The sequence below is a fragment of the Pristiophorus japonicus genome, chromosome 15, assembly GCF_044704955.1.
Source record: "Pristiophorus japonicus isolate sPriJap1 chromosome 15, sPriJap1.hap1, whole genome shotgun sequence".
NCBI lineage: Eukaryota > Metazoa > Chordata > Chondrichthyes > Pristiophoridae > Pristiophorus > Pristiophorus japonicus.
Window position 1 is genome coordinate 113170000 of NC_091991.1, and position 15704 is coordinate 113185703.

General features: G+C 46.3%; 1 protein-coding gene across 7 annotated transcripts in view; it reads left to right on the forward strand.

Moving 5' to 3' along the window:
* capn15 (calpain 15) overlaps positions 1-15704 on the forward strand; it is a 350926-nt gene that overhangs the window by 319165 nt on the left and 16057 nt on the right. For all 7 annotated transcript variants that reach the window (XM_070900823.1, XM_070900824.1, XM_070900825.1 and 4 more), the window contains 4 exons: positions 7677-7900; positions 8887-9012; positions 9816-9968; positions 15083-15244. In XM_070900823.1, the coding sequence (XP_070756924.1) occupies positions 7677-7900; positions 8887-9012; positions 9816-9968; positions 15083-15244 (665 nt within the window). The remainder of the gene's footprint in view (positions 1-7676; positions 7901-8886; positions 9013-9815; positions 9969-15082; positions 15245-15704) is intronic.

The following is a 15704-nucleotide window of genomic DNA, read 5'->3' on the forward strand; positions in this document are numbered from 1 at the left end:
AAAGAATGCAGTCTTGCTTGCTGAAGTGAGTGGTGTGGTTTGGGGTCAGTGCTGCTCTACAATGCTGGGGATATGGGCAACCGGGTGCACAAATAAGGAACCATGTCTGCTTGAAGGTCTTCATCCTTTTAGTAACTACAGCAAGGCAGCAGACCGAATTGTATGCTTTTTCAGTCTGGACAGAAACCAAATCTTCACAGAGACTTTGCATCTTTCTTGGATAACATGGTGATGCACTGGTCCTGTGCTACAGGCACAGAGCAGACTTCCATCTCCAATTAACCTTCTCGGTTTCATTCCCTTGCCGCAGGGGTGATCTGTAGAGATGTTTCGTGATTCAGCATCACTTGGCCAGAATTCCCTTCAACATTTGAACCTTGGAGATCATGACATTTTAAAATGTTACTAGCTCCATTTAAAGACTTCCAGTAAAGCCTGGCCCTGGATTTGGCCAGAAGAGTTGGTGAGTTACAAGCCCTGGTTGCTGACTGTTGCTGCTATATCTGCCATAAAGATGGAGCAGTGAATGGTCCTTGCTCTGCAAAAGGCGGTTTCTTATTTATATTTGGTGTAACAAATCACTACCCAGACTTTCTGCCTATCATGTGCAAGTACAAAATGGGATGCAAGTACAATTACTTTGATATAGCTAGGATAAAGGAAACTGCTTGTGGTTGTTGGAAACCAATCATCATAGCCTCAGCTGAACCATCTCCAGCTATTTCATTGATGACCTTCTCTCCATCATAAGGTCAGGAAAGGAGCTCCTTGCTGAGTATTCTACAGTATTCAGCTCCAATCACAACTACTCTGATAATGAAGCAGTCTTTTCCAACCTCTAGTAGGACCTGGACACCTGCCAGGCTTGGGCTGACAATGGCATGTAAGTGCCAGGCAATGAAAATCTCTCGTATGAAAATGTCCAACCACCTCCCCCTGACCTTCAGTGGCACCACTATTGGTGAGTTTCCCAAGTATCGACAACCTGAGGGTAATCATTGACCAGAAACTAAACTAGACCACCCATAATAACAATGTGACTACAAGAACAGGACACAGGCTGGGCACTTTATGACAAGTGGCCCACCTCCTGACTCCTCACACTCCTGGCTTGAGAGGCTTTAACACACAAGAAGTTCTTGCATCCAGGACAGAGCAGACTGCTTGATTGGCACCCCTGCCCCTGGACTCACTATCCACCCCCTTCATCACCAGCACACCGATTGCTGGATATAGGATCTACAGGATGCACTGCAGCAACTCACCATGGTTACTTCAACAGCACCTCCTTCCCCTGCGACCTCTACCATCGGGAAGGGCAAAGGTAGTGTTGTGGGAACACCACCACCTCCACGTTTCTCTCCAAGTCACACACCACTCTGACTCGGACAGGTATCACTGTTCCTTTATCGTTGCTGGCTAAATATCCTGGAATTCGCAACCTCATGGCACGGTGGGAGCTCCTTCAGCACCGGGTCTGTAGCGGTTCAAGAAAAAGATCCATCCGCTTTCATAGAAACATAGAAAATAGGTGCAGGAGTAGGCCATTCGTGGCTGAACATGCAACTTCAATACCCCATTCCTGCTTTCTCGCCATACCCCTTGATCCCCCTAGTAGTAAGGACTACATCTAACTCCTTTTTGAATATATTTAGTGACTTGGCCTCAACAACTTTCTGTGGTAGAGAATTCCACAGGTTCACCACTCTCTGGGTGAAGAAGTTTCTCCTCATTTCGGTCCTAAATGGCTTACCCCTTATCCTTAGACTGACCCCTGGTTCTGGACTTCCCCAACATTGGGGACATTCTTCCTGCATCTAACTTGTCTAAACCTGTCAGAATTTTAAATGTTTCTATGAGATCCCCTCTCATTCTTCTGAACTCCAGTGAATACAAGCCCAGTTGATCCAGTCTTTCTTGATATGTCAGTCCCACCATCAGTCCGATGAACCTTCGCTGCACTCCCTCAATAGCAAGAATGTCCTTCCCCGGGCAAGTAGGAGCATACAATAAACGTGGCCTTGGCAGTATTTTGCTGTTAATGAAGGTAGGCAGAGCTCAGAATATGGTGAAAGGAGAAAACTGCATCCTTTCAAAAAAAAAAAGTGAATGAGTCAGATAGTTGATTGTGTATAATAGTGCTGTAAGATGCTGGTCCTTGCATGGGAATAATTCCCATTGCGTATACCACCACTTGTGTTGCATTGTGAAGTGTTGATGAAGTAAAATGCCACTGCCCAAAGAGTCATTCCAAAAAAAGAATCCTTTCTCCATCCTACCTTTCCTGACCTCAATTAGCAAGTCAAGTGCCACTAATCTAACTGCGACACTAAGTTTTAAATCACTCTCGTGAGGTTGATAATGAAGGAGAAAGCTGCGGACTGCAGCAAGATATCAATCTGCTGGTCAGGTGGGCAGAACAGTGACATATGGAATTGAATCCAGAGAATTGTGAGGTAATGGATTTGGGGAGGGCTAACAAGGCAAGGGAATACACATTAAATGGTGGGACACTGAAGTGTAGAGGAACAAAGGGACCTTGGAATACAGGTCCACAGATCTCTGAAATAAGCATGCCAGGTAGGTAAGATATTTAAGAAGGCATATGGAATACTTGCCTTTATTAGCCGGGGCATAGAATACAAGAGCAGGGAGGTTATGCTTGAACTGTATAAAACACTAGTTAGGCCACAGCTGGAGTACTGCGTGCAGTTCTGGTCACATTACACGAAGGATGTATTGCACTGGGAGAGGGTACAGAGAAGATTTACAAGGATACAAAAGCAAAATACTGCGGATGTTGGAATCTGAAATAAGAACACTCCAAAAGTACTTCATTGGCTGTAAAAGTGCTTTGAGACATCCGGTGGTCGTGAAAGGCGGTATATAAATGCAAGTCTTTCTTGAAAACAGGAAACTATAGACCAGTTAGCCTAACATCTGTCGTTGGGAAAATGCTGGAGTCCATTATTAATGAAGCAGTAGCGGGACATTTGGAAAAGCATAATTCAGTCAAGCAGAGTCAGCATGGTTTTATGAAAAGGAAATCGCGTTTGACAAATTTGCTGGAGTTCTTTGAGGATGTAACGAGCAGGGTGGATAAGGGGGAACCAGTGGATGTGGTGTATTTGGATTTCCAGAAGGCATTCGATAAGGTGCCACATAAGCGGTTACTGCACAAGATAAGAGCTCACGGGGTTGGGGGTAATATATTAGCATGGATAGAGGATTGGCTAACTAACAGAACACAGAGTCGGGACACATGGGTCATTTTCCGGTTGGGAAACAGTAACTAGTGGAGTGCCGCAGGGATCAGTGCTGGGTCCTCAACTACATTAATGAATTGTATGAAGGGACCGAATGGAATGTAGCCACGTTTGCTGATGATACAAAGATGGGTGGAAAGCAAATTGTGAGGAGGACACCATGGGTCGGATTTTTGAGAAGTTTGTGACCGGGTTTTCGCCGCTATTTGACCCTCCGCAGCGAAAACCCGGTCGTAAAGCCCAGGTGGGATCCTCGGCTCGTTGTTTGTGGCAGCGAAGGGATGTACCGCCGGGGAAAGGTGCGCCGATGTGCAACGCCGCGTATTGCGTTACCGTCGGACTTTTGGCACACTCCCGACCAGTACGCGTGCCCAGAATAGCGGCAGGTCAGCCCTGCCAGCAGCAGTAAATATGAAAACCTGCAAAAAAGGCAAGTTAAAGTTTTAATTTTTACATTTTTTTTCAGCGATTTGATGGATAAGTGTCTTGTAAATGTTTTTTGGAATTTTTTTTTTCCCCTCCCAAGGCTTCTCGCAGCACTCCCAGCCCCGGACTAAATTTGACACAACTCGTGTTTTTGCGCCGCTAATCCTCGTGCATCGCCCCGCCTCCCCTTACCAATCCTCCCCAGCGCAAACGTAAAATGCGAAAGTTCGGCCTAAAAACGGTAGCGCAGCGAAATCAGTAAGTTTCACATATGGCTACCGTTTTCGGCGAAAAGAAGCCGAAAGCCAAAAATCCAGCCGAAAGAATCTGCAAAGGGAGATATAGACAGGCTCAGTGAGTGGGCAAACATTCGGCAGCCGGAGTATAATGTGGGAAAATGTGAGGTTATCCACTTTGGCAGGAAAAATAAAAAAGCTAATTAGAATTTAAATGGAGAGAGATTACAAAATGCTGCGGTACAGAGAGACCTGGGGGTCCTTGTACATGAAATACAAAAGGTTAGTATGCAGGTACAGCAAGTGATCAGGAAGGCAAATGGAATATTAGCCTTTATTGCAAGGGGGATAGAGTATAAAAGCAGAGAAGTCCTGCTACAACTGTACAGGGTATTGGTGAGGCCACACCTGCATACAGTTTTGGTCTGAGAGGATGTTTCCACTCGGGGAATCTAGAGCTAGGGGGCATAGTTTAAGAATAAGGGGTCGCCCATTTAGAACTTAGATGAGGAGGAATTTCTTCTCTCAGAGGGTTGTAAATCTGTGGAATTCTCTGCCCCAGAGAACTGTGGAGGCTGGGTCATTGAATATATTTAAGGTGGAGATATACAGATTTTTGAGCGATAAGCGAGTGAAGGGTTATGGGGAGCGGGCAGGGAAGTGGAGCTGAGCCCAAGATCAGATCAGCCATGATCTTATTGAATGGTGGAGCAGGCTTGAGGGGCCAAATGGCCGACTCCTGCTCCTATTTCTTATGTTCTTATAAAAAGAAGCTACTGGAGACCTTTAGTAATGAATTTCCTGCAGCATGCAATAGCACAGCGGGGCATACCATAATACGCTTTAGGGGAAGTTAATGCTGGACAAGTGACAATTAATGTACTCAGTGGTGCTATCATAGAATCATAGAAGTTTACAGCACAGAAGAATGCCATTTCGGCCCATCATGTCCGTGCCGGCCAACAAGAAGCTATCCAGCCTAATCCCACTTTCCAGCTCTCAGTCTGTATGCCTGCAGGTTATGGCACTTCAAGTGCACATCCAAGTACTTTTTAAATGTGGTGAGGGTTTCAGGCAGTGAGTTCCAGACCCCCACCCCCCACAACCCTCTGCGTGAAGAAATTTCCCCTCAAATCCCCTCTAAACCTTCTACCAATTATTTTAAATGTATGCCCCCTAAGGGAAATAGGCCCTTTCTATCCACTAAGCCCATCATAATTTTATACACCTCAATGAGGTCTCCCCTCAACCAAGGAAAACAAACCCAGCCTATCCAATCTGTCCTAATAACTAAGATTTTTCACTCCCGGCAACATCCTCATAAATCTCCTCTGTACCCTCTCCAGTGCAATCATGTCCTTTCTATAATGCGGTGACCAGAACTGCAAGCAGTACTCCAGCTGCGGCCTAACCAGTGTTTTATACAAGCATGACACCCCTGCTCTTATATTCTGCGCCTCGGCCAATAAAGACAAGCATTCTGTTGTGTATGGAGAAAGAGTCAGACTGAATACTGTGAGCTCAAAGTAAAGTGTGACCATAGTCTTTTATTGCAGGTCTCCAACCTGTGAGTCCTCCTGAAATACCTGTGCTCCCAAGGAATTATGGGATCCCTTGGGACTCCAGGGGATGAGCCCTCTGGTGGCTGTACAGAATAAATACAAGTCCACATATATAACACATTCCGTATGCCTTCTTAACTACCTTCAGGGATCTGCGGACATACACTCCAAGGTCCCTTTGTTCCTCAGCACTTCTCGGTGTCCTACCATTTAATGTGTATTCCCTTTCCTTATTAGCCCTCCCCAAATGCATTACCTCACACTTCTCCAGATTAAATTCCATTTGCCACTGTTCCGCCTACCTAACCAGTTCATTGTTATCTTCTTGCAGTCCGCAGCTTTTTTCTTCATTATCAACCACACAGCCAATTTTAGTATCAAACTGATTCACACACATTAATCTGCATTAACTTGGTTAAATGTGAATTCACTTTCACAGTCATTTCAGTCCAAAGGGGTGTAAATGGCATGATCATTGAATGTACAATGTACTGAGAGTAGGATACAGGTTACTCACTAACAATGGCCGTTTTTTGGATTAGCAATGATTAAAATAGCTTGTATTTTTACCAACAACAATCCTAATTAGCTGTATGACAGTCACCATAACTACAACATAGACCTCATTGCAGTCAGTGCCTACTCCAAATCTTCCTTCTCTACCCTCCTCTTCATTTTCTTCCGTTTTCTCTATTCCTGCATCTCTGGTGAATTATTTCACTGCTTCAGTCAATGTTACCGCTATCCATTCATATAGTGCTATCATTATGTTTTTTATTTTAACTATTGCAACCAGAATTTCTTCCTACATAACAACAGTTGTTGTAATCCCAAAGATGTGACAAGGCACAATGTAAATGCAAGGTTTTCAATTCTTCCTCTTTGTTCGACCTCAGGACAAGTAGCTTTGCTGTCCCCCATGCTGGATCGTTCCCAATGGTCCTGTTCTCACAGTGCCTACCCATGTTGCCACTGGGCCCACTGTAATTATCTGCCTTACAGATGGGGCAAAACCTGTCATTTTCACCAAAAGCTATTCCTGAGTTTCACTTGTTGCGAGAAAGCCCAATGCTGCAGCTTCAGGAGGAAATGCCGGGTTCTCGAGCTGCACAAAGCTTCAGCTGTGCACTGGTAGAACAAGGACATTTACCCAACAGGGCAGAGAGCTTCTAGTGGGTGGGGCACAACTCATCTTGTTTATAATAGGAAAGTTTTCTGCAGATTAAAGTAATCCGTCTGTGAACTTTGTCAGATGTTAATTTGAAGGCATTTCCCAAGTGGCGAATATTTCCTGTCTCCTATGTGCCTAATTATCCAATTTGCATAACAGTAACTCCACCAATCACAGTGCATGATCTAAGATCACAAGTTTAGAGGGAACTATACTTTCTACTTGAAGTTAGCAGTCAGATCATTAATATTTTGCTCCTGTTGGTAGGCAGTGTGGGATAGCAAGGTCTGTGGGCTACAGGGAGAATCGAAGGGCATGTTAGCTTAAGCCAATCCTCTCAGTCTCCCCTCTGTTTGTGCTGATTATCAGATAAGAATGAAGGTGCCTTTTAATAAAATCACAAGGAGCGCACACTTCGTTTCCGAGACTGTCTGGTGCTCTCCAGCAGTTTGCAGACTGTGCAGATCATCAGGGGATGTTGTGTCGCTATGGTAACAGCTGAAACTCCCCTGTAACTGCTCAGCAACATCGCACTCTACAACTTCCACTCCCCATTGCCACAGAAAGAAGTCCTCTTTAACCCTTGGAACAAGTAGAGTGTGTGGGGCTGAATGCATGAATAGGGCTTCAGCGCGATCGGGGCAGCTGCCACGGGATAGGACACACAGGGATCACACACTTTTACAGTTTATTTTTATTTGCTTGTTCTCAGTGTTGGGTAAAAGCTGCTGCCTGTGCAAATGCTTGGCCTTCCACTGCATAAGCTCCGGAATTCCCGCCTTAAACCACTCCACATCTCTACCTCTAAGACGCTCCGTTAAACCTACCTCTTTGACCAAATCTGTCCTAATATCTGGACAGGTGTCAATTTATGTTTGATGTTGCTCCTGTGAAGCGCCTTGGGACATCTTACCATGTTAAAGGCGCTACATAAATGCAAGTTGTTGTTGTTGTTTGCAAATGATGGGGAGGCCCTTGCAGAGTGTACCAGACCATATCCTTATGTTGTGAACAGGCCCAGAGGAAGCAGCTGTGGGTGGCACTGATCGAGAAAGCTCTGGCCAAGCTGCACGGTTCCTACTTTGCCCTACAGGCTGGGCGGGCCATCGAAGGACTAGCTACTCTGACGGGCGCCCCCTGCGAGAGTCTCATGCTCCAAGTCAGTTCGACCAATCCACGCGAGGAGCCCATCGATACCGATCTCATTTGGGCCAAAATGCTGAGCTCAAAGGAAGCCGGGTAAGAAACTTTACACCAATTGCTTTCGAATCGGCATAAATGTTGATTGCATTTTACGACTCGATAATTTGCAATTCCGCACTGTATTTTTAATAATGAATATCCACGTGCACACTGCCGCTGTTTGGCTTGAATTAGCGAATGGTATTCCATTGGATGTAACGTAACACATCAGCAGAGGAATCTGCAGAGGAAGCATTGGCCATCCCAAGGCTTTGAATCAGCAGTAGAGATTTGAGTCAACTATATATTAAAGCAGGTTATCCCCTCAGTGGGGAAATGTTGGGCCTGCTCTGTAATCAGCTCTGTAAATGACAGAATGTCACCACTGTCGCATAGTGCTGACAAATTAACACCTGCTTCAAAGGTTTGATTTAATATCCTTAATTGAGTGGCGCATGTATTTGGTCATATGGTTACATTATCATATTGCTGCAATCTCTAGGAAATGGAGCAGTCATAGATTAGAATGATACAGCACAGAAGGAGGCCATTTGGCCCATCGTGTATGTGCCGGCTCTGGTAGAACTCTCCAATTAATCCCACTCCCCTGCTCTTTCCCAGCAGAGTGCTCCCCCCCCACACCATCCCAAACAGCAGAATGGATTCTTCCCATTCCCCCCCCCCCCCAACCAGTAGAATGGGTCCTTCCCTTCCCCCCCCCCTCCACCCCCACCACCACCAGTAGAATGGGTCCTTCTTCCCCCCCCCCCCCCACACCAGTACAATGGGTCCTCCCTGCCCTCCCCCCGCCCCCCACCAGTAAAACTGGTACATCCCACCCCCAAACCAATAGAATAGGTCATCCCCCTCCCCAACAAAGGTAACAGTCCCACCCACTGGATAAATCCAGATAGCCATTGAAGTCGTTCACTCTTAAAGTTTTTTCTAAAACGTTACCTCAAACTTGCGCTGACGATGCGTGTACACTTTTGCCGGAATGTCTCCAATGAAGCGTGTAACCTTTGCTTTTCTCAAACGGTTAGGTTTTTGATGGGTGCTTCCTGTGGCGGTGGAAACATGAAAGTAGATGACACAACGTATGAAACCATGGGCCTGAGACCCCGCCACGCGTATTCCATACTGGACGTCCGAGATGTACATGGTTACAGGTGAGGGCCCATGTGGCTGAACACAAAATAAAACCATCTGCTGTGGTGTAATAATCCTCAAAACCAGTTTAAATACCCTGATACCCCTCGAGAAAGGGCAGGCCCTTTATTAGCTCCTGCACATTTTATCCCTCCATGGCCTCGCCCCTCCCTATCTCTGTAATCTCCTCCAGCCCCTCACCCCTCCAAGATGCCTGTGCTCCTCTAATTCCGGCCTCTTGAACATACCTAATTGTAATCGCTTAACCATCGGTGGCCGTGCCTTTAGCTGCCTGGGCCCCAAGCTCTGGAACTCCCTCCCTAAACCTCTCCGCTTCTCTACCTCTCTCTCCTCCCTTAAGACGCTCCTTAAAACCTACTTCTTCAACCTACTTCTTTTGGTCACCTGTCCTGCTATCTCCTTCTGTGGCTTGGTGTCAAATCTTGTTTGATAATGCTCCTGTGAAGTGCCTTGGTTAATTTCTCTACGGTAAAGACGCTATATAAATGCAAGTTGTTGTTGCCTTGCTCTGAATCTGGTTGGTTGGATTCGAGGGTTAAATATAGAGGTGGGATCAGAATGTACTGAATTGAATTGAATAGTGTTAACAGTTTTTACAGCCGACCACTCGACAAGAAGCACTTTGCGATGTTTTCTTGTGCTAACGGCCTGGTTCCAATGTAAGATTTGGAAGATTATTTTGGTGTGGCAGACATTTAGAAGGGAGCATGTCATGTGGAGCCAGCATTAAACACCAGGCGCTGTCCCTTCTTTGGTGAAGCAGGAAAATGGTCTTTTCATCAACGTTCCTGTTTCTGGCCAGGTTGCTGAGGCTGCGGAACCCGTGGGGCCGCTTTTCGTGGAGTGGGAACTGGTCAGATGATTGGCCGCACTGGCCACAGCACTTGCGACATGAGCTGATGGCACACGGGAGCAGTGAGGGCGTGTTTTGGATGGAATACACCGACTTTATCAAGTAAGAGCACAAGCTTTGTGTGAAAAGTTGGAGAAATTTTTTGCTTTTTATTGTAACCACCTGCTTTGTTTACATTTCCACACTCCCATTGAAGTATTACCAGCTATCAGACAGCCCCAGCAAACATTCTTTTCAGTCTCCATTTCCAAGCTTCTCCGTACAACCTATTCCCATCAAGTTTAATGTACCCATTAATGCTTCTTCCTCACTGCCATTACGTGTTCCCATGAGAATTCTGCAACATTACAAAACAGTGACGGCAGGAGTATTCAATGCAAATAACATTCATGTTCTTGTGTGACTGTAATAGATATGGCTGAAAACCACCCTGCTGATGGAAGGTTATAATCCGTGCATGAATATTACAACCAACCCCAATGGTATAGGACACAGCGAGTGAGAGAAGCAGGCTTTATTCAGCCAGTGTTCTGTTCTGCACAGTACTTGTCTGGGCCTCCGCTGTAGGGAGACACTGAGTAAAGCCCGAGGGGCTGAGCAGGTGGGAGACGGCGAATTCTCTCGGCCACAGTTTTACCCTTTCTATCGACTGTTGTTTAGAGCACTATTTGGGTACATTTACTTGCTAAAGAAAGACTCAAATCAGCAGTACCAGAGACAAAACAATTTAATTTACTTTGTTCATTCACCCTCTGAAACTGTATAAGTTTTGCTGTGGTTTCTGATATTGGCTAGATTCCTTGGTTCTGTTTCAGCTTTGCAACACACTCCAAAGAGGCATCATAGAAATAGAAATTTACAGCACGAAAGGAGGCCATTTTGGCCCATCCTGTCCGCGCCAGCCGACAAAGAGCTCTTGGTCCGTAGCCCTGTAGGTTACAGCACTTCAAGTGCACGTCCAAGTACTTTTTAAATGTGGTAAGGGTTTCTGCCTCTACCACCCTTTCAGGCAGTGCCCACCACCCTCTGTAGCACACTCCCAGCCAACTCGAACCACACATTTGCCAATGATGCCGCTTAATAGAATACAGACTTCGGAACATGATGAAATTAAATAAACCGGTTGTAGAGTGGAAGTGATTTACAAGTAATGGAAACAACTGCTGGTTCATGTGTGACCTCTATGCAGCTCACTGGGATGGAACGCAGTATTGCTGAGACCCGGGCATGAATCCAATCCAGACATATGGGCCGAGAGGTGTCCTTTGAGACTGCTCAGAGATGGAACTGAAATAAGTTAGGGAGGCTTCAATGCAGCTCCTAACCGAATACAAAGGGCAGGCTTTTGTCTGCAGATACAAAAATACATCATCTTGGGGCATTTCCATTGGGAAACCCATTGATGCTGGTTATGGTGTTGAGAGGAAAAAAATACTCATTTCGAACTTAGCTGCCTCTCCTTGCAGGCCGACCACACTGTTGGTCAGTGGGGATAGTAAGTCTCAGCGTGGGGGAGAAAAGTCATTACAAAAAACAGGCCAGAAACGGCCCTAAAGCATCAACATCGCTGTGTACTTTAAATTAACTGCTGCCTATAATACTCCCTAGCAACCGTGGTTTCCTGGACACAGTGTTTGTTTGATGTCCTGCACAGCCCCAAGTTGGGAAATTGCAGCCTGGACCTGTGTGTCTGCTTTTACTTTTGAAGAGATTCCTTTAATTTAGTAATACATTTTTTATTTGAGGTTGGTTACAGCCAGAATCTTACCCCAGAAGCTCACTGCGAAACAAACACTGTGAGTTTCGTTAATTGCCTGCAAAGCTGGAGGGAGAAACTAGTCTATTCCCCAACAAGCACAGACTCTGTGATTGACTAATTTATGATTACCAGTTATTTTGAAAGTGGGCGATGGGTATTGAAGTCTCAGAGGTTCAGGTAACTGTTTGGGAGATGTTTAAGGAGCTGGAGATATTTAAATCTCAGTCAACTTGGAATTTGCGACTGATAGCACAGCTCCAACTGTGGTTTATAAAATATAAGGAAACAAATACTGTGTATACAAGAATTATTCACAGGAGAGTAGCGTAGCATTTAGATTGTGACATTTTATCCTTTTGAGGGCCTATATCAATAACTTGATTTGCTGTGGTGCACACTGGGAGTCAAGACCAATGCGGTTCTCGAGCAGGATTAGAGGGTGGGAGGGGAGGTCATTGCCCCACGGAGGGGGATGGAAGAAGGAATGGTGACTGGCTGAATACCTCAGCATGTTGGGGAGTAAACCATCTCAGTAAAGAGGGAAAGAATTTCAGTGAGGGAGGGTTGACAGGAATACTCCTGAGCGGAGGGTGGGATTATTAGCAGGAGATTTCATTGAGAGGAGAACATGTAAAGATCTCAGCAGGGGAGCTTGCCAACCTTGGTCAGAGACTAAGGGGTAGATTTTCGGCTCCTCTGCGCTGCATTTTTTGCACCGGAATGGCGGCGGTGAGGTGTTGTGGCCGGGCAGTCAGCCTCCAGCGCCCCGCGGTGATCCTCGGGTCCAGTTTTGCCTGGGAAATCAGGCGGTCCAACCATCCCAACAGTGGAGAGGTAAGTAACGGACTCCTAAGGTCAGTGTCTGTTTGTTCTTTTAATTTTTTTTTACAATTTGTGTTGTGGTGCCGTGGGCAATGTTTTGGGAATGTTTTTGTGGGGTGTCCCCCCCAGCCCCCGACATCTCTCGGAGCGCTCCCAGCCCGGCTCTTTAGCTCGGGAGTTTCCCGGGCTAGCGCGAAGGAGAGGCGTACAACGCCTCCCTTAGCGCTGCGCCCCCTGACTCAGGGCCAGCTGCCCAATGTTACTGACTGAGACGCAAACTTTACCGCCCCACCGCCATTACAGCCCCAAATGCATCAACGGTGAAAATCCAGCTCTTGAACTGAACAATTTATAGGCAGCAATCTCCACATCTCCTCCTCAGTTACGCCCTGTCTGCTCCCGCTTCTAGGGCCCAAGTTGTCAGTATAAAGTTTACATCACATTCTGCACCATTGCTAGTAATTGTATATGTGCGCACAGCGACTACAAAGATAGATATTTTCACAGTCTATAATGTAGAATTCCAGTTTGGTCTGCAAGCGTCATTAAGCAGCAGCTTTTTGAGTTGATGTCAATAAAGTCAAGTAAATAAATGCGAAAACAAGGGCGTTCTGTTTATCAAAGCTCTTGAAGCATAGCTGAATTCAGGCATGTATTGTAAGCTTCATTAGCCTCAGTGTACGTATAGTCAATTATATCCTCTTCATCCCTTCTGTTAGGCAGTCTGATAAACCATTGACAAATATTAGTTGCATTATCTTGATGTATTTACTTTTTTGCTGGGTTTTTGTCAGCGAGCAGGAGGATGGCGCCAAGCTTAGCACACAGCAAAGTCCCACAAATAACACATGAATTAATAATGTGATGTGTTTTTTGGTGGTACCACTTAAGGGAAGAATGTTGGCCAGTACACTGGGAGAATTCCCTGATCTTCCCTGTGACAGCATCGTCCAAAGTGCCGTGGTCTGCTCCCACATGTCTGCTGATGGTGTCCAACTCTACCTCCAGTACCTCACTCCACCCCTCCATTGCCACTGTCCTGTCAAACTGCTTGTCCAACATTAAGTGTTGGATAAGCCAGAACTTCCTCCAGTTGAAGATTGTGAAGAAGGAAGCCATCATTTTCAGTCCCTACCACAAACTCCTAGGGCTGGATTTTGGGGTTTGATGTTTTTGGGGCGGTAATGCCGGCAGGACGGTAAAGTTAGTGCCTGGGAACAGTTTGCGCCTCAGTCAGTAACATTGGGCAGCTGGGCTCTGAGTCAGGGGGTGTAGCGCTAAGGGAGGCGTTGTACACCTCACCTGGGTGCTAGCCCGGGAAACTCCTGAGCTAAAGAGCCAGGCTGGGAGTGTCCCCAGAGGTGGGGGGGGGCGGATGGGTCGGGCAAGAGTTAAAACTCGCGCCGGTGTCGCGACCAGGGGCGTTGTACACCGGGCGCAGCTCTCCTGGGCGGTGCTGCTCCGCGCAGCCGCTAAACCGGACCCGAGGATCGCCGCGGGGCGCTGGAGGCTGACCGCCCGGCCACAACACCTCACCGCCGCCATTGCTGCCGCTGCGGGGCGAAAAACGGAGCGCAGAGGAGCCGAAAATCCAGCCCCAAGGATTCTCCAATACTTCAGCAAGCTTATTCACGGAGTAGCAGAGCTGCAAAGATGCAGCATGTCCCAGGTTTAATTCCCGGTCTCGAGATCAGTCAGGGCTCCCATTCCTGAGTTCTATCTCGTGGACCTGCTGGAGGTGCATGAATTCGGTGAGGACAAGATCAGGCTGGCTGTAACTTGCACGCTCCTCCGTCCCATCCCAATAGTCATCATCATCATAGGCAGTCCTCGGGCCGAGGATGACTTGCTTCCACACTAAAAATGAGTACTCAGGTGACCGATGAACTCATTTTAAGCGGTGGAAGATTCCTATGCGTGAATTCTTTGAACGTGGGGTGGCCATTGCACACCAGCCACCAAACGGGCTTGACGGAGCAAGGTCTTGGTCCAATGGCAAGGGGATCCAAGACAACTGCGCCTTCCCTTGGTCTTGTCCATACTGCTCCACCTCTGGGCTCTGACCTCTCTGCTCCTCTGCTTCGTCCGTCCTCCGGATGAGGGGGTTGATTTATGAGGAAAGGTTGAGTAGGTTGGGCCTCTACTCATTGGAATTCAGAAGAATGAGAGGTGATCTTAATCGAAACGTATAAGATTATGAGGGGACTTGACAAGGTGGTTGCAAAGAGGATGTTTTCACTGATGGGGGAGACTAGAACTAGAGGGCATGATCTTAGAATAAGGGACCGCCCATTTAAAACTGAGATGAGGAGAAATTTCTTCTGAGGGTTGTGGATCTGTGGAATTTACTGCCTCAGAGAGCTGTGGAAGCTGGGATATTGAATAAATTTAAGACAGAAATAGACAGTTTCTTAACCTATAAGGGAATAAGGCAGGGAACTAGCCTATTGACACACCTGACCAGTCTCTAGATATGAAAAGTGGCCACAGGTGAGGTACTGAAGACCTACTGCTGATTGAGGTGCACATGGAGCTATCCACCAGCAATGATTCCAAAAGAAAGGCAAGGAAATTGGCAGAATTTTTTTTTAGCCTTGCCTCAATAACATTTTTACATATATTTTAAATTTTTCAGGTATTTTGATTCCGTCGACATTTGTAAAATTAACTCTGATTGGCATGAAGTTCGACTTATGGGGATGTTTCCGAATCGGACCAACGGGCCGATAACTGTAACTGCACTGACTGTGCTCGAACTCACCGTACTGGAGTTTCAGCTGTTCCAAGAAGGAAGCCGGTAGGTTAATCAGCAAAAGGTTCCCATTAAACACAAGCCGATTTCTTCCCCCCGCCTCGTTTTATTGTGGGCTATCCATAACTCCTCATCTTCCACAAGACACTGTTGTACGTCCCTATCATGAATATTGTAAATGAGAGTAATTAATCGACCCCTTTCTCATTTATCCGATTATCCGATTTACAAAATAGCATTGTTGCTTTGTGAAAGGAGGAAATCGTCAGAGAAATCACCATATCCTTTCCAAAGCTTCATTCAGTTATTTTGCAAAAACAAAGCTTCAAATTCCCATAGCATTGCCTCAGGTTTTTTTTAACGTACATGATTGTAACCAAATTGGGAGAATTGGAAATTCCTCACCACCACAGGGGCAGCTCATGGCTAGAGTTTGCAACTACATTTAACAGTTGACAAAGCAGTTTACAATGGTGTATACCTGTACTGGCAAACTGAATATAGC